A 19,465-nucleotide genomic window follows, 5' to 3' on the forward strand; every position below is an offset into this window, starting at 1 on the left:
GAGGTCCCCAAGATAGAACGTTACCCATAGCTCTGATCAGATGTTTAGTTCAAAAGGCTACAAAAAACAAACAAACAAACAATACAACACACAGGTCTGAGAATAAGAAAAGCTATGAGTTGGAGATCTCCTAGGTTGGCCCACAAGCCTCCTCCTGCAAACTAGAAGCAGCAGGAGCAGACCTAAGTTGGCCCACAACCTCCCGCAAGGGTGCAAGAGGAGTGGACCCAGGTGGACCCAATAGTTGGAGATCTCCTAGGTTGGCCCACAAGCCTCCTCCTGCAAGCTAAGCAGCAGGAGCAGACCTAAGTTGGCCCACAACCTCCTGCAAAGGTGCAGGAGGAGTGGACCCAAGTGGACCCAAGTATCAAGGGTGGAGAGTCTGGGGCGTCCCCCAGTCTCCTCGGGATTGCCGAGTAAGCGCATCCACTTCAACAACCCCTTCAAGAACCCCTCTAAGAAATAAGCAAAAGCAAAACAGACAAATTATAGGACAAGACAAATGAACAGCACTGTTTCCTTACCTTCAGAGTCTGGGGTCTCGGGGGTCTCGGGTGATCCCGGATGAAACCCCAAATGTTGTGCCAAATCACGAAACAACCACCAAGAAGGCCACCGAAACTCAGACGTTCCAAAATGCAAAAGCAAGGCAAAGCTTTATTCAAGCGAGCTGCAACTAGGGCCTTGTCCTACCCACCGACACAGCGGAGTTTAGGAGGGAGCCTCGAGCTGCGATTACACAGGGCTTATAAAGGCAAAAAACAAAGTTACAACAATCAGGTGATCAAGCAAGCAAGATTAGGACACAGGTACAAATCTGATTGGCTCAGGGCTCGAGGCATTCTGGGGGCAGTCAGAGTTAGAGTTGTAGACCGGCTGGGCCCTAATAAGCTTGTCCTGAGTTTGCTCACAGGACCTGCTTATCTCAGGTTCACGTAAAGTGGGGTTCGCGTGGTAAAGTGGGGCCTGACTTCAAAGTCTGGCACTTCAGTACTCACTACCTCAATGAACACCTAGGCTGCCCTCATTATCCTTGTTTACTTCTATTTGCAGGTTCAGACAAGAGTCAGGGCATGCTGGCCTTGTCCATCAGTCCCAATCGCCGATACCTCGCGATCTCCGAGACTGTGCAAGATAAACCCATAATCACCATTTATGAACTGTCATCCATTCCTTGCCGGAAGCGCAAAGTCCTGAGTAATTTTGACTTCCCAGCTCAGAAATTCATCAGCATGTCTTTTTCTCCAGACTCCAAATACCTACTGACTCAGTCATCACCTCCAGAGTCAAATCTGGTCTATTGGCTATGGGAAAAGCAGAAAGTAATGGCCATAGTTAGAAGTGACATTCAGAACAATTCTATCTACCAGGTACCTGCTAGCATATCAAGTATTGTGCAGACTGTAAAATAGTAAGAGCTGCTCTTTAGCAAATGCTTTCTTTGTACCACAGTGTTTGTACATGCATTTAAAATTTTAGTCTCACAACCATATAAAGAATATATATTTAGCCAAGCACCATTGGTGCCTGGCTTATAACTGTAATCCTAGCTACTCAAGAGGCTGAAATCTGAGGATCACAGTTTGAAGTCAGCCCAGCCAGGAAAGCCTGTGATACTTTCCATTAACTATCAAAAAGCCAGAAGTGAGCTGTGGCTCAAGTAGTAGAGTGCTAACCTTAAGCAAAAAAGCTCAAAGCAGCAACCAGACCCTGAGTTCAAGCGTCAGGACCAGCACCAAAAAAAAAAAAAAAAAATGCGTATGATTCCCTACTTTATAGATAGAGGGAACTGAAGTTGCAGGATATTAAGTAACTCACCAAGATTATAGAGGTGGGGAGTGGCAGAGCCAGCCACCCTTGACTCCAGCTCCTGTCATCTTTTCTCTGACCTAGAGGTGAATTCATTGAACTTGTTCTCTTTGACCAGGTCTCTTTTCAGAAAGGTTGCTGGGCAGTAGGAAGACTTCAGACATGTAACATAAAATGGTAGCTCTTTAGGAATCTGCCAATGAAGTTGTGATTATGTGAGAAACAGAATTTTCTACTGTGGTTTGAGGGAAAGTTCAGTAACTTAGTTTATGTTCTGAGGTACTAGCTAATCAATATCGCAAGCATTGGCTCAGCCATTCATCTTTCAAAAGGTATATAAATGAGCACCCCACAACCAGAACACTGATTTTTCCAGTGTATTTCATTCCTAATTGAAGGTGAGAAGTGAAAGTAGTAATCAAAAGTTGGTTTGTTAATCAAAGAATCAGACCAAAAGCAGGTAAAAACACAAAGTTATTCCTGAATAGCAGTCTTATTTAGAGCAGTTCTAATCAGAGGAGGAAGTACCTTCTCTGAAGTAGATCCAGTGACCCAATGAACATTAATTAGATGCCCACTATGAACATAGAACTAGGAATACAGAGTTGAAGAAGCCATAGTCCCTAAGTTGCTCCTTATCTAGAGAGATCAGCAGGTTGAGTGTCCATTAGTAAGTGACCAAGTTGAAGTTGGGTTGGGATCACATGGCAAGCCCCAACACATGACTTCTTCCCCGCGGGAAAGGGCTGCAAACACCTTCATCTCTCTGTGTTACCAGCTGAGTTTAAATCCATTTTGTCAACACAATTTTTCTACTGTGAAAGCATGCTCATTCTGCTGTGTGTGTGTGTGTGTGTGTGTGTGTGTGTATGAGAGAGACAGAGAGAGAGAGAACTTGGAACTTGGGCTAGAACGCAGGGCCTGGGCAGTATCCCTTAGCTTTTTTACTCAAGGCTGGCACTCTGCCATTTGAGCTCCGGCTCTACTTCTGGCTTTTTGGCAATTAATTGGAGATAAGAATCTCATGGGCTTTCTTGCCCAGACTGGCTTCAAACTTTGATCCTCAGATCACAGCCTCCTGTGTAGCTACAATTAAGGAGTGAGCCACTGGTGCCAGCTTATCCTGCCTTTGACCGTCAAAGATTTCTTAGTTTAAGATTATAAGCCTTGGGCTGGGGATATGGCCTAGTGGCAAGAGTGCTTGCCTCATATACATGAGGCCCTGGGTTCAATTCCCCAGCACCACATATACAGAAAATGGCCAGAAGTGGCGCTGTGGCTCAAGTGGCAGAATGCTAGCCTTGAGCAAAAAGAAGCCAGGGACAGTGCTCAGGCCCTGAGTCCAAGTCCCAGGACTGGCCAAATAAAAAGAAACATACTCTTTACCCAGTTTATCTAACTGTAACTCCTTTGTACATCACTTTGATGATAACAATAAAAATGTGTTTTAAAAAAAAGATTATAAGCCTTTACATATGCAATAGATAAAGATATATGGCCTTACCAAATGTGGAATAAGATTGCATAGTTCAATGTCTGGAAGGAATAGTCTCCATCAACTGAAATGTACTAATTATTAAAGTAGAAAGTAATGCTATCAAGATTAATTTTATGATTTTATTTTTTGCCAGTCCTGGGCCTTCAAGTCAGGACCTGAGCACTGTCCCTGGCTTCTTTTTGCTCAAGGCTAGCACTCTACCTCTTGAGCCACAGTGCCACTTCTGGCCATTTTCTATATATGTGGTGCTGAGGAATCAAACCCAGGACTTCATGTAGGCAAGCACTCTTGCCACTAGGCTATATTCCCAGCATGATTTTTTTCTTTTATTCACTCATATTTTATAGGTGAGCATCAATCCTCAGGATAACACTCAGGTTTGTGTCACTGGAAATGGGATGTTTAAGCTTCTCCGTTTTACTGAAGGGACACTGAGGCAAACCAATTTTCAGAGAGGAGAACCCCAAAACTATCTAGCCCATGCCTGGATAACTGAAGAAAAGATCATTGTTGGCACTGATACAGGCAAGCTGTTCCTCTTTGAGTCTGGAGATCCACGCTGGGAAACAAGCATAATGGTCAAGGATCTTGCCGATGGTTCAAAGAGCCTGGAGATCATCCATGAATCAGAGAGGTAACAATGCCCCTTGAGGCTGGTGCTCGTGCCCTTGTGCTGCTGGTGTGATCCAACAAGAGCCCTCTTCCAAAACTCCTCCACCTTAAAAACTGTGTTCATTTCTCTCTTCCTTTTAGTGTTCACCTGTATTTGAGCATAAATTTAATAGTTATAGCTATTGTCTAGGTGCAGTTCTTTTTGTCTTTATACATGACTTCGTTTCAACATGATTTGTCTCCAAAATTATAGGTTTCTTTTTTTTTCCAATAAATATCCTAGTGGAAGGCCATCTTATTTGCTAAACTCAACCCTCACAGGGTGCCAGGCATATTGCTAGGTACTGAGAATGCAGGTCCTCAAGGAACATACAAGTTGGTAAGAGGCAGCAGATCAAAAACAAAGTGCAAGAAGTGTAACTGGTAAATCTGATAGAAAGATATGAGGTAGGAAGGGGACCCAGGAAGGAGCAGTCAGCTATACTTCAGACACAACATGATCATTTTATAGAACAGTCTTCTCTCACACATACAGCTATGTGTCTTTGGATATACCTGGCATTGCTCTAGGTATTTCCCCTGTATTTCCATTTGAGTCTTAGCCCTCTGTAGTACATAGTACTATCATACCAATTTTATAGACCAGGAAATGGTGGCTCAAAGAAGTTAAGTAATGCACCCAAGATCACACCAGTGATCAGAATCAATATTCAAACCCAGATCTCTCTGATACAGAGTCCAAGCCATTCACCACATGACATAGATTCTTCTTCAATAATTTGCCTTTTGGTTTGGGTTGGGTTTTTTGAGGGGGAGGGGGATTTCAGTCATAGGGCTTGAAATCAGGCCCTGGGCACTATCCCTGAGGTTTTTTTTGCCCAAGGCTAGTGCGCTACCATTTTGAGCCACAGCACCACTTCCAGTTTTCTGGTGGTTATTTTTAAGGATAAGAGTTTCATGGACCTTTCCTGCCCTGGCTGACTTCGAACTGCAATCCTGAAATCTCCTCTTGAGTTGCTAGTATTACAGGCATCAGCCACCAGCCCTTGGCGTGCTCTCTCTCTCTCTCTCTCTCTCTCTCTCTCTCTCTCTCTCTCTCTCTCTCTCTCTCTCTCTCTGTGTATATATATACTTTTTTTTTTACCCATCTTGGGGCTTGAAATCAGGGCCTGAGTTGGGCGCCTAAGTGCCAGGCTCGGGTCGCCTCCCCTGGCGTGGGGATCCAGGCTCTGCTCTGCTCTAACAGCTCCCTTTCTCACCCTCTCCCCTGATCACCCAACCCGCAGGTAAGGCCAGAGTGGAGTGGGGGGCTCAGGAAAGACCTCAGGTGCACGGGGCCATACGAGATCGCTTTACCCCCCTCCTTACCCGTGAAGAAAGCCAGGCGTACATGGACCTCGGAGACGCTTCAAGAGCAAATCTGATTTAATAAGGGAGGGGCTAGAGCTGATATAGGAGAAGATGACGAGAGAAGGGGTCATTGACCAGAGAGCTGGCGATAGGCCGGCGAGCTTGTCATAGGACCCCCTCATGAGCTAACATCACCTGGATAGCGCCACCCCGGGGGCGAAAGCCCGCGAGACTGGGGGGCACATGGGCTGGCGAGAAAGTTTGGGGGCTGGTTGCAAAGCCAGTTCTTCTGGTTCTGGACCCAGAGAATTATGGCCTGCTTCCGCATTCCCCCAGGGCTGGGGGAAGGGTGGCGTCTCGGGCGCGTTCTCCGTTGCCCTTCCCCCTCAAGGCCAAGGCTGAACCCCAACAGATAAGAGTTTCATGGACCTTTCCTGCCCTGGCTGGCTTCGAACTGCAATCCTGAAATCTCCTCTTGAGTTGCTAGGATTACAGGCATCAGCCACCAGCCCTTGGCGCTTTCTCTCTCTCTCTCTCTCTCTCTCTCTCTCTCTCTCTCTCTCTCTCTCTCTCTCTCTCTCTCTCTCTCTCTCTTCTGTATATATATATACTTTTTTTTTTTTTTTTACCCATCTTGGGGCTTGAAATCAGGGCCTGAGTTCTGAAATGTCAGATCTGATCAGAGTTCCATGCCAACATACTGAAAGGTGAAATTGGGGGTGGGCACAAAAAGTGGCAGGTCATAAAATGTCTACAAGATGTGGGTTTATTCTTTCTGTAGATCCAGGACTTCCACATAAAGACTTCTTTTTTTTTTTTTTTTTTGGCCAGTCCTGGGCCTTGGACTCAGGGCCTGAGCACTGTCCCTGGCTTCCTTTTGCTCAAGGCTAGCACTCTGCCACTTGAACCACAGCGCCGCTTCTGGCCGTTTTCTGTATATGTGGTGCTGGGGAATCGAACCTAGGGCCTCGTGTATCCGAGGCAGGCACTCTTGCCACTAGGCTATATCCCCAGCCCTAAAGACTTCTTAACTCAGCCCACAGGCCCTTGCCATTCTCACCTTTCCTGAAGTGAAATGTCAGCTCTCACCTCAGTCTTCCTTACATGCCCTGTGCACTGTCTTGCTTGTGGGCTTTATCATGTGCAGCTTCCTCTGTCCTCCCACCCTCTGGCTCCCCCAGACACCTACACATACTAACATGCTCCTGTTCATCCTGCTCATCTTGGCTGCATCCTCTCTCACCTTTGCCCCATCTCTTCTGATTTACTGGCCATCTCTTCCTGGCATACATAGCAGTCCCCTAAGAGTCCTTAGCTCTTGTCTCTCTAGACAAAAAGCTTCCGAGAGCAAGGACTACATTGATCTTATTGATTCCCAGAGGAATAGGCACAGTGTAACTCCAAATAAGTATGTGTAAGCAAATATAAATACTTGTTATATAAATGAATGAATAAATTAATAAAAATGAAGACCTGCTCTACTACATATCTCTTGTGTGGTTTCTTTCTTTCTTTTTTGCTTAGCTTCTTCTTTTCTTTCTTTCTTTATTATTATTTTTTTTTGGTCAGTCATGGAGTTTGAACTCAGGGCTGGCCTGGGCACTGTCCCTGAGCTTTCTTGCTCAAGGTTAGCACTCTACCACTTTGAGTCAGAGCTCCACTTCTGGTTTTCTGGTGGTTAATTAGAGATAAGAGTCTCACAGCCTTTCCTGCCTGGGCTGACTTTGAACTGCAATCCTTAGATCTCAGCCTACTGAGAAGCTGGGATTACAGATGTGAGCCTTTGGCACCTGGCTGAACCGCTTTTTTCCAAACAAAAAGGAAGTCATCATCATCATCATACCCACACCAGGTTGAGGAATTGCCAAATAAATGTGTCACAGTCCTCTCTCTTTGGAATTTGTAGTGTGCACCCAGGCTGTAGGGCAGCTTTTGCCTATGGAAGGGGACCACATCTAAGGATATCCCTCTTTCTCCTTCCAAGAAAAACTCAACTCTTTAGGATTGTCTCTGACATTTTTATTTGCTCTTTTCTTCTTCCAGCCTGATTGAATTTCCGCCGGCCAGCTCCCCAGTCCCTTCCTATGAACAGGTCACCACAACCAGTAGCCACAATCAACTGCCCATGCCCCAGGTGTTTGCCATCGCAACCTATTCTAAGGGATTCGCATGCTCTGCTGGGCCAGGAAGAGTTCTGCTGTTTGAGAAGGTGGAAGAGAAGGACTCTTACCGGGAGAGCAGGGAAATCCGGGTAAGGAGGGGAGGAAGGAAGAAGCAGAGCTGGGAACTTCCTGGCACTGCTGTCCCCAGCAGCAGTAGCACTCTGACAAGGCACTTGAAAGGGAGGGAGGGGGCTGTAGCTAGCCAGAAATTGTAACCGAGCTACCTTACCCGAGGAAGCATTTAGGATAAGGGGAACAAGACTAGAGGTTTAGAGTAGGACGTTCTGGATTTAAATCCTGGGAGAGAATTGTGGCAAATTGTATTTCTTCTTTGAACTATAGGGCTTCTGTTGTTTTTTTTTAACACATCTATTATGAGTGTGTGTTGATATTTAATGCCAAGCCAATGACCTGGTACACAATAAGCTTTCAGAGATGATTGTGGGATAATTATTACCCAGTATTATGGAGAGAGGTAGGGTATGACTGCTTGGGGAAGAGCAAGGAAGACTTCTTAGTACTTCATACTATCAAGTATATACTATATTCTTGGAAGAAGGGTTTTAGAAGATGGGTAATACTTGATAGAAAGAAATGGGAACTCTAGATGGTGGGAACACTTAAGCAGAAGCACCATTGGAGGATGCAAGGGTGTGTTTGGGAGATATTCTTTCTCTAGTAAAGAGGGACTAAAAGCACCTGAAGGGAAAAGAGATAGCTAAGATCTGATCAAGAGGTCTAATGTCAGCCTGAGGGTGGAAGATTTAATGTGGAAGGCATCCTGTGAAGCTTTTGAATAGAATAGGGTTATGATTAAGGAAAGCAAACTGCCTATGATGCACAGTGGTGGTAATTCTTGAGGCGCTGGACTCCAAAAGTGGTTCAAAACACACTGGATGAGTTAGACTTGGTTCTGCATGTACTGACAGAATGACTTGAGATGAAATTTGGATCTTCCAAAACCTACCGTTTTCTTTGCTAAGAACATAATGTGATAACTGCCACAACGGGGAGATGGAAAGAATGAGATGACTGTCGATGTAAGTCACTGTGTGTGGTGCCTGGTACCCAGAGAACTGCAGTAGTCACCCTGCTATTTTTAGGAATCAGTTAAGAAGTCTTTTTGCAGCAAAAGGTAGTGAGGCCTAAGGTGGAAGCCGTGGGTAATGGGGAAAAGGAAAGGGAGAATGTCTTTGTGAATGCCATGTTTGAGTAGATGTAGGAGGTCAGACACAGGAGCAGAGTTGAGGCTCAAGCTTTGAAGTTAGATGCCTTGGAAAAGGTACCCCAAAATGGGAAAGTTGGTAGAAACAGCAAGGAAGGTGGGACTGAGATTGGGACGGCAGAAGCAGTATGAGTTTACTTTTGCCATAAAGCAGTTTACTTTTTTGTGTATTGCTTGGTCTATTTAACAGATACTGGGTGATTACTGTGTTCTAGGCTCCGTGGTGGTGATGGGAATCCAGTGGTAAAGTCAACAGACACACACAGACACACACACACACACACACACACACACACTATTAATATGTGCCTGGTACATGGTTGATGCCCCATTTCTACTACTCTTGAGTATTTAGAATTATAATTATATTTACTACAATTATTTTCACTGGACCCCTCATATTAGGCAAAATCACAGAGATAGAATACATAGAAAACAAGAGGACTAAGGACAAAGTTTTGTCCTCCTTAATTTAGACAGCCAAGATAGAAACCCAGCATAGCCAGCAGCAGTAGCCGCCATTTACTCATTTAGTCCATAATTCAACAAATAATCTATTGTGTACCTACCCTGGGACAGAGTCTGTGCTTGGTGACTGGGACCAGTGACTCCTTCCATCCAGGAACTGTGTTCCTGGAGAACAATCAGGCAATACCCATTTCCTTACTGAGCTCCTACTGCATGCCAGGCAGTGCTATAAGCATGGAGAAGAGACAGCAAGAGACAAAAATGGAAAAGGTCTCTGGTCTGAAGGTCTTCATTCTATTTTTTCACAGTGTGATCATTGTGACAAGAGGAAGCCCCTGGGAGCTATGGGCAGGAATAGAGAATATCAGCACTTCTAGGAGCTATGGACACTATTAGAGATTATCAGCATCCGCTCAACCCAGGATGGTCAGGAAAGGCTTCTAGACCCTACACTGTACCTGGCAAAGTTGGGGGGGGGGGTGGCTAAACAAAGAGGGCTTGGCTACATAGGAAGACTGAACTCTAAGCATAGGGGGCCAAGTACAAAGCCTTGTGGTCTAGACCCCGGGGGGGGGGGGGTGCTGCCTGAAGTTCTCTACAGGCTCTAGGAAAGCCAAGACAATGAGACTGAGCAGAGATCTCTGGCACTGATGCTAAGGAGATTTCTTGATCATCCTGAAGACAGTTTCAGGGAAGGATGCCGAGGGAACCAAATTCTAAGGAATTAAGTACTGAGTGAATGGTCAGGAAGCAGAAACAATACATGCAGGCCTGCCTTCAGAAACTTTGGATGATGCTGGGGGTGGCAGCTTAAACCTGAATTCTAGCTACTCTGAAGGCTGAAATTAGGAAGATCACATTTCTAAGCAGCTTCTGTATAAAGCTCACAAGACCCTACTAGAAAAACAGCAAAAGCACAAAAGCCTGGGATATGGCTCAAGTGGTAGAGCACCTGCCTAGAAAGTACAAACCCTGAGTTCAAACCCAGTGCTACAAAAAAAAAAAGGCTTTGGTTATTGATAGAGCATAAGGAGGAAAAAGAAAGTTTAACTTCGTTCTGTTTGGGGACTGTTGAACTGCTCAGAGAATACTGGCAGAAGCTGTGTGACTTTCCTTTTCTCTGCCCAAGGCCCATCCCGCACAGTGGAAGGGCTGCCACTGCTCTCTGCTGTGAACATACTGCTATGCTTACTGCCAGATGACCACAAGCATTGGTTCCCACCATGGGGGCAGGAGTGGGATTTAGGTGAAGGTGGTTTCAGAGGATCTCAATTTGAAGTTATTGGTTGATAATTTCCCCACATACAACTATCCTATTATTCAGATACTAGTTACTTTAAGTGTGTGGTGGTGTTTAAAACCTACAAAGCCCAGCACTGGTGGCTCACACCTGTAATATTAGCAATTTATGAAGAGGTTGAGATCCAGAGGATCACAGCTTGAAGCCAGCCCAGGCAGAAAAGTCTGAGAGACTCCACCTCCAAAACAGCCAGCAAAAAGCCAAGATGGAAGCATGGCTCAAGTGGTAGAATACCAGCTGAGCAATCAAGCCAAGCAAGCACAAGACTGAGTTTAATCTCAATGTAATAAAAATAACAAACGAAAAAGAACAGACACAGAAGCATTCTGGCCCTCCCCTCTCTTTCCTTCTCTATTTGAGGATGATCCCAAGAAGCATCCTGGTCTGGGATTCATATAGGCCTGGATTCTATAGGCAAGAACTCTCAAAGCACAAGTACATGCTGATCTGCTGATCAAGTACATGCTGATCGCCATTACTGATGCCTATTTTTTTGTGTCTTGGACAGATTCCTATAGACCCACAGAGCAATGACCCAAGTCAGTCAGACAAGCAGGACATTCTATGCATGTGCTTCAGCCCCTCGGAAGAAACGCTGATTGCCAGCACCAACAAGAACCAGCTCTACAGCATCACCATGTCTCTGACAGAAATCAGCAAGGTGAGCCTTCTCCACCCACCCCCTCTTCCAGACCAGACCTGCTACCTCGCAGAAGGTCTGCTCACTATGTGGGTAGATTTTCCTCCAGATAAATAGAGTATGGGTTCATTCAGCCTCACTTCATAACTGGCAAAGAAGCTCTAATTTTAACCTGTTCCTGTAGGAACAGTTAGAGTATCTGCAATTGCTGCTGCCTTTGGAGGACACATTGATGCTGTCTATTTAATTTACCTATCCTTTTCCCATAAATTGCACTTCAGGGAATTTAATCTACTGCAATATTTGCTCATTGGCACAAAAATGTCTATATAAAAATGTTTAGTGGGGGCTGAGAATGTGGCTTAGTGGTAGTATGCTTGCCTAGCATGCATAAAGTCCTGGGTTCAATTCCCTAGCACCACATATAAAGAAAGAGCCAGAAGTGGCGCTGTGGTTCAAGAGGTAGAGTGCTACCCTTGAGCAAAAAGAAGCCAGGGACAGTGCCCAGGCCCTGAGTTCAAGCCCTAGGACTGGCAAAAAAAAAAAGTTTAGTGTTGGTTTTTGTGTTGTTTTACAGTAACAAAAAATGTTGGCATAAATACACTGCAGACATTACAACAAAAAAGTACTACAAAAGGTGGAGCTAATATTCTACATTGTTTACTTTATCAGCAAGATACTATGTTAAATCCACAGGTACCTTACAATATGTATATAAAACATCTGATGGAATAACAAGGAAAATAGATCATCTACCATCATTACAGGAGATTTTAACATTTCTTAAAAGTGTTTTTACAACTGCCTTATTGAGTTCTTTCTGGTACATATTCCACCTTAGAAAAGGCCTATATTATTTATTACTGTATCTCTACCTTCTTGCCTCCCCTCCCCAATCCTAAGCAATCACTTACCTACATTAAGTATGGATGGTGTATAAGCAAGACTTAGGACTGCAGGATAGCTCAGTGGTAGAGTATGAGCTTTAATGTTACTGTTTCATATAGCTGAATTTGTGTCTGCCTTTTTTTTTTTTTGCATTCCTATCTATCTGCCTTGTAATTTACCTTTTGTTTTGTGTCATGGGTTTGTTGCTGTTGTTTCTTTCCCTTTAACTGTCATCTTTCACACTAAGCAATTCTTTTTTCCTGTCCTGGTTCTTGAACTCTAGGCCTGGGCACTCTCATTGAGCTTCTTTTGCTCAAGGCTAGCACTCCACCACTTGAGCCACAGTGCCACTTTCAGCTTTTTCTGTGACTAGTTACAGTCTCATGGACTTTCCTGCCTGGGCTGGCATCAAACCACGATCCTCAGATCTCAGTCTCCTGAGTAGCTAGGACTAGAAGCATAAGCCACTGGTGCCTAGCTAAGTAAAATTTTAATGTAGCATTTTAACTTGTGATTATTTTTCACTATATATTTTAGTTGTTTCATGGGACTCTTTATATATATATATATATGTTTTGACTTATCATAATCAGATTTAGACTTATAACAATTTGACACTAGTAAGAGACAGAATATTAATTTCTATCCAACTCCATTACTTTTTTTTTTTTTTTGGCCAGTCCTGGGGCTTGGACTCAGGGCCTGAGCACTGTCCCTGGCTTCTTTTTACTCAAGGCTAACACTCTGCCACTTGAGCCACAGCACCACTTCTGGCCATTTTCTGTATATGTGGTGCTGGGGAATTGAACCCAGGGCCTCATGAATACAAGGCAGGCACTCTAGCCACTAGGCCATATCCCCAGCCCTCCATTACTTTTTTATCCTTTTATGGTATTACTGCTTATTTGTATTATATCTATAAATGTTATAAACCTGCAACAGTATATTGTTCAAATTACTACCATATGTAACTTGTATTGTTAAAAGAAAGTCAAGGGAAGACTGAGGAACAAATATATTTATAGTTTTTTAACACTAAACTTATTTATCATTTTTTGTTCTCTTCATTTGTTTCTATGGGTTTGAGTTACCATTAGAGATATTTTGTTAGTCTGATACACCCATCTGTGTGCTTTCATTGGCAAATACATTGCCTTTCTACATGTTATGGGTCCAACAATATACATATATAACTAATCTTAGGCCAGTTGAAATAGAAAAAACAAAACAAGAAACATGAAGTTATAGTGTCCTTATAATTAGCCAATCACCTTTCCTGGTGCTCCTTATTTTTTGTGTGGATTTCAATTACTGTCTGTGGTCACTTGCTTCCAACCTTGAAGGATTTTCTCTAGTGCTTTCTGTCTGTCTGCCAGTGCTATTTATTGTTCGGATCCACAATGTCACCCCAAGGTCCAGGTGTTAAAGACTTGGTCTCCAGACTGTGGCACTGTTGGAAGATTGCAAAATTTTAGGAGATTGAGCCTAATAGGATGTCTTCAGGTCACCAATGTGTCCCTCAAGTACATCCATGTTGCTTTTGCACCAACACATGCTCCCATTGTAATGGGCTGCCTCACACAAACTTAGATCATTGTCTATGTAACTCTGGAAGTTGATTTTCTCAGGAACTTTTTTATTGTGACCGATACAACTAACAACAATTTTTTTTCAGCCTTTGTCAGGAATTTTTAATTTTATCTTAATTTTGATAGTTTTTCTAGATATATAGTGTTTTAAGTTAATGTTCCTCCCCTCCCCGCTTTGAATAGTTTCAACAAATAATTCCATCCCCTTCTCGTCCCATGGTCTTTGCTGAGAAGTCTGCCGTTAACTTTACTGGAATTTCCTTCTAATTAATCAGGGTTCTCTTATAAGTGACCATTCATTTTTCTTTTGATGCTGTCAAGATTTTCTCCTTGAGAAAATAAAGCCTTTCAGCATTTGGATCATGATATCTATTTACGGGTGGCGAATAGAATAGACCACTGCTTTTGATGACAAGCACTTCTCAGATATAAAAAACTAGGTAGATACTCGAGGCCAAGATCTGGAGGAAGCATATTGTGCAGAGAAGAGTGGGAAGAAAAAGTGCTTTTTTGTTTTTGCCAGTCCTGGGGCTTGAAGTCAGGGCCTGGGCACTGTCCCTGAGCTTCTTTTTGCCCAAGGCTAGCACTCTACCTCTTGAGCCACAGCACCACTTCCAGCCTTTTCTGTTTATGTGGTGCTGAGGAATTGAACCCAGGGCTTCATGCATGCTAGGCAAGCACTCTACCACTAAGTCACATTCCCAGCCCTAATTGCTTTATTTTTTAAGACAAGAAAGACTTCTGTATACTTAAAAACTAACAAGACAGTGGGGTATGCAGTTCAAGTGGTAGAGTGCTTGCCTAGCAAGTATAAGGCCTAGGTTCTAATCCTCCAAACCCAAGAAAGAAAGTGATATGCTAGTAGAGGCAAGGATGGAGAAGAATGTAGTAATCTGTACCTGCCTCTCTTTACAATAATGCCAGAAGAGGAGTGGGTGTATGTAAGTTTATAGGGAAGAGGGCCAGAATTTGAAGAAATTCCTATACCAGCCTTTGTCTTGGCTTGTGAGCACTTCTAACATGTATATACTTTATTATTAAATTTTGCAACCTTCACACCTCATTTAGATGTCCCAGGGATTCTGCCTCTGATGACAAATGCCTGGAATACCTACGTGCCACCACAACAGGATTTGTTTACATTTAAAATCATTCACCTATTCTTGTTTGCTGCTGGTGGTAAAATAATTAGTTCTTTCTCTTCAGAGACAAATTTGGCATTACTTATTGACATACTTAAAATTATTCATACAATTTTACCCAGCATTCAACTTTTAGAAATGCATTCCAAGGAAGTGATCAGAGAGATACATGCCTATATAGGATATCTAGTTTTGTATTATTCTTTAATAACAAAGATTGGGAGCCACTGAAATAGTTCCCATAGCACAAGAATGGTTAAATTCATTCTAGAATTATTCATAGAACAAAATATTTTATTGCCTTTAAAATAATAGCACCCTAGGAAAATCTGCATACCATTTAAGACAATTTGCCATGGCCTAATTTCCATACATACAGGCTAATTAATGCTCCCAGGTACTAATTAGAGCTGAAGTACACAGCCAGCTTTTGCTCACCCTGCTGGGTCTTCATTCTGTATGATTTCTCCAGGGGGAGCCTGCTCACTTCGAGTACCTAATGTACCCATTACACTCAGCATCCATCATGAGTCTGTCTACCTGCATTCGCAAACCCCTCATTGCCACCTGTTCCCTGGATCGATCCGTTCGCATCTGGAACTATGAATCAAAGTAAGGACTCAAAGGCTTTGCTGCTATAGTATGAAGAATTTCAGTTGGTAAATTTGTTTATGCAAATTGATTTAATTAGAGAGTTTTACAATTTAATTGCTTTGAAGCTTTCAGTTGGAAAATTCTTTTTTGTTTTTTTAAATCACGTTAGTTGCCTTACCTGTTTCTCACTCTTGCATGAGCTAGGGAACTACTCCAGTTTATTAAATGCTTACTACACATCAGACATTATGCTAGACACTAGGGACATAAGAGTAATACCTTAATATTTTACCTTCTTACATACATTCCACTGTTGCTCCACATCTTCTCTTTGCTCATTTACCCCAGATCTTATTTTTACTTCATGGAACTTTCCAACTCCTTTTATTCCTTCTCCTCTTTCTCTTGCTCCAAATACCCCCAAACACTCTAGTGATTGTATTCTTCTGGCATAACTTACACTATTTCTTTACTCTTACATTCAACTGCTAAGGCTGATGGGGGGAGGGGAACAACACTCGAGTATTGAAACCTCATCAAAGCAGTATCTTCAAAGTCATTACACAACACTTGACCAGCTACTTCCTTCCTTCCTTCCTTTCTTCATTCCTTCCTCCGTCCTTCCTTCTTTCCTTCCTTTCTATCTTTCTTTTGTTGCTTTTGCAGGGGTGAGGCTTGAACTTGGGGCCTGGGCACTGTCCCTGGGCTCTTATGCTCAAGGCTAGCAGTACCACTTTCAGCCACAGCACCACTTCCAGCTTTCTGGAGTTAAGAGTCTCACAGACTTTCTTGTTCAGGCTGCTTTTGAACCATGATCCTCAGATCTCAGCCTCCTGAACAGCTAGGATTACAGGTGTAAGCCACCAGCACTTGGTTTGACCAGTTTCTTTATTGGCTGAACATTATCTTCAAGTGCTAAACAAGAATCTTCAAGTAACCAGAATCTAGAAAAGAGGAATAGATAATTGCAAGAAATAAAGTATGGAGGGCTGGGGATATGGCCTAGTGGCAAGAGTGCCTGCCTCGTATACATGAGGCCCTGGGTTCGATTCCCCAGCACCACATATACAGAAAATGGCCAGAAGTGGCGCTGTGGCTCAAGTGGCAGAGTGCTAGCCTTGAGCAAAAAGAAGCCAGGGACAGTGCTCAGGCCCTGAGTCCAAGCCCCAGGACTGGCCAAAAAATAAAAAAATAAAAAAATAAAGTATGTCAAATGCTGTGTTAAATATATATATATATATATATACATACACACATATATATCAAATACAGTTGAGGGCTTGAGATATTGAAAGGATTTTGACTTATAATTCAATAACTAATTTTTTTTATAGCACTCTGGAACTATTTAAGGAATACCAAGAAGAGGCCTATACAATCAGCCTTCACCCTTCTGGGCACTACATTGTAGTAGGGTTTGCCGACAAACTTCGCCTTATGAACCTACTCATTGATGATATACGCTCTTTCAAGGAATACTCTGTGAGAGGATGCAAAGAGGTAAAAACCAATACAGATAAAGGTCCAGTGTCTTGGAAATTCAAGGCTGGAATATCAAAAACTAACACAAACTGGGGTAGTGGGACCAAAGTCTGACTTGCAGAACTTCAGTGGCTTAAAAAAAAGTCAAATACAGATCCCTCTGAACTCATAGAGTATATGGCTTTATCCCTGTTATCTTATGCCAGCCAAACTATTTCACTAGACCTAAAACCTTGTTAAACCTCACCGGAGAGACAGGTCAACTCCGTGATCATGGAGTCTTAACAAATATTGAAAAACAAAAGTAATCTCTGGGCCAGGCATCAATGGCTCATGCCTGTAATCCTAGCTACTTAGGAAGCTGAGATCTGTGGATCACAGCTCAAAGCCAGCTCAGATCTTTGAGACTCTTCTCTTCCATTAACCAGCAAAATGCTAGAAGTAGAGGTATGGCTCAAATGGCAGAGCACCAGTCTTGAGCAAAAAAATCCAAGCAAGAGCACAAGGCCCTAAGTTCAAGACTCAGTACCAGCAAGCACATGCACACACATGCATATGCGTGTGCACGCACACACGCACACACACATGCACACACACACACACACACACACACACACACACACACACACAGAGTAAACTTCAAAGAGTCCCAGATGGGGAAAATGAGACTGAAAATAAGAAGAACCAGGACAGCTAAGCATCAACAGAGACAGTAAATAATCATTCCAGTTCCCCCTCCCCAGCAAATAACTTGAATAAATAAGACACTGACTTCTGGAATCACCTTCCCCATCTGAAACAGGGTGCCTACCACACAAGAGTCCAAGCTGTATAAATATTACAGGGCAGGGCAGGGTTGGTCAGCATCTTGGCTGTTATGAGCTACAGAATACCAGCCGTGTTTGAAAATGCAGCCAAGTCTCAGCCTTATTATACCTTTTCCCCTATTCCTGTCTTCACATGGAGTTCCCACCTGAATTTATCCAGAATAGCCCCTGTTGACTCCAGTCTCCAGTTCGATTGGTCACCTCTTCTTGCTTGCTCCTGTTGTGTTTCCCTGTAGTGTGCCTTTAGCAATGGAGGTCACCTGTTTGCTGCAGTCAGTGGAAATGTCATTCACATTTTTACCACCACCAGCCTAGAGAACATCACAAACTTGAAAGGACACACAGGGAAGGTAAGTGAGTGACTGGCATCCAGGGAAATAAAGGGCTTAGATGCAGTCACTGTGCTAGCGCATGCAATACAAGAGACCAAAGAAGGAATTCCTTTCTTCATAAGGTTCACTATCAATGGGAGGGGGAACAATAAATAAAACCAGTGCACTCATTTTGAAAGGAAGTGAGGAGGAGGAGGCAGGCACACTTGAGGCTGGGTTGTTTGCAAAGGCTTGATCCTAGAAGACAGACTAGGAATTCACCTAGAGCTGGTGGTGATAGTCACTGTAGATAAGAATTTAAAACAAAAATAAAAACCTGACATGTAATCCTAGCTACTCAATAGGCTGGGATCTGAGGATCATGGCTCAAGCCAAACCATGCAGGAAAGTCCATGAAATTCTTATCTCCAATTTACCAATGAAGAGCTGTGGCTCAAGTGGTAGAGCACTAGCCTTGAACATAAAAGCTCAGGGACAGTCCTCTGGCCCTGGTTCAAGCCCCAGGACTGGCACACACACACACACACATGTGTGAGTGTGCACACATGCATGCACAAAACAACAAAAACAGAGCTAAGGGACTTCAGGAAATGTCAAAGGAACTGAAGAGTATGGGGTTGCAATGTAGCTGTTGGGATAAAGCATGGGATGAGTTGGGACTGGGAGGTTTATAGGAGCCCAAGTACTTGGACTCTTGTAAGCCTTGTAAGGATTCTATGCCTCATCTCCCTTGTCCTTCAAATTCATTGAGGAGTTCCAGGAAAGGGAATGGCATGACCATATTTAAAAGATAACCTTGGTTGCAGACTGAAGGACATAGTGAAGGGGTCAAAGATGGAGACACCAAGGAAGTACTTATGTATGTCTACATATAAAAGAGTATTTTGGATCCTGGTCATGGTAACATAACAATAATTGATCACAACCTTTGAACTCATATTCAGTCTCATATTTATAAAGTGAAAAGGTTGAGAGTGATTTGTTTTCAGTATGTGCAAGCATCTTAGAAAACAGAATGTTAGCAGTTCCAAGGTGCCATGTTTTGTGCTTACAGATGAGTCTCTGTCTGGGAGGGACATTCAGCCCTAGTCTAATAGAGCCCCTGAGCGTGCATTTTTCCCCACTTTGGGGCACATCTGTGTGTATGCACATGTGTGTGTGTGTCTGCACACGCATGCACACTCTTATCTGGATCTGTCTTTATGCCCTATAGATCCGGTCTGTTGTGTGGAATGCAGATGACAGCAAGCTGATTTCTGCCGGCACAGACGGTGCTGTGTATGAATGGAATCTGTCTACAGGAAAGAGAGAGACAGAGTGTGTGCTCAAGTCCTGCAGCTACAACTCTGTGACCATCTCCCCTGATGGCAAAATTATCTTTGCTGTTGGATCAGACCAGACCCTCAAGGAGATTGCAGATTCTTCGGTGAGTCTCTACCTCTCCCACCTCTGGAGTTCTGCATGAGGCAGCCTCTTAGGCTTACACAAGAAAGTATAATGTGGGGGTTGGTAGCGTGGCTTAGTTGGTAGAGTACTAGCCAATGAGC

General features: G+C 43.4%; 1 protein-coding gene across 3 annotated transcripts in view; it reads left to right on the plus strand.

Moving 5' to 3' along the window:
• Cfap57 (cilia and flagella associated protein 57) overlaps positions 1–19,465 on the plus strand; it is a 69,206-nt gene that overhangs the window by 11,068 nt on the left and 38,673 nt on the right. For 2 of the 3 annotated variants that reach the window (XM_048351068.1, XM_048351069.1), the window contains exons 3-10: positions 1,054–1,370; positions 3,655–3,941; positions 7,313–7,520; positions 10,933–11,085; positions 15,156–15,295; positions 16,612–16,777; positions 17,823–17,936; positions 19,132–19,344. In XM_048351068.1, coding sequence (XP_048207025.1) covers positions 1,054–1,370; positions 3,655–3,941; positions 7,313–7,520; positions 10,933–11,085; positions 15,156–15,295; positions 16,612–16,777; positions 17,823–17,936; positions 19,132–19,344 — 1,598 coding nt within the window. The remainder of the gene's footprint in view (positions 1–1,053; positions 1,371–3,654; positions 3,942–7,312; positions 7,521–10,932; positions 11,086–15,155; positions 15,296–16,611; positions 16,778–17,822; positions 17,937–19,131; positions 19,345–19,465) is intronic. The other variant, XM_048351070.1, reaches the window with a different exon arrangement.

The sequence above is a fragment of the Perognathus longimembris genome, chromosome 7 (genome assembly GCF_023159225.1).
Source record: "Perognathus longimembris pacificus isolate PPM17 chromosome 7, ASM2315922v1, whole genome shotgun sequence".
In the NCBI taxonomy this organism is placed as follows: domain Eukaryota; kingdom Metazoa; phylum Chordata; class Mammalia; order Rodentia; family Heteromyidae; genus Perognathus; species Perognathus longimembris.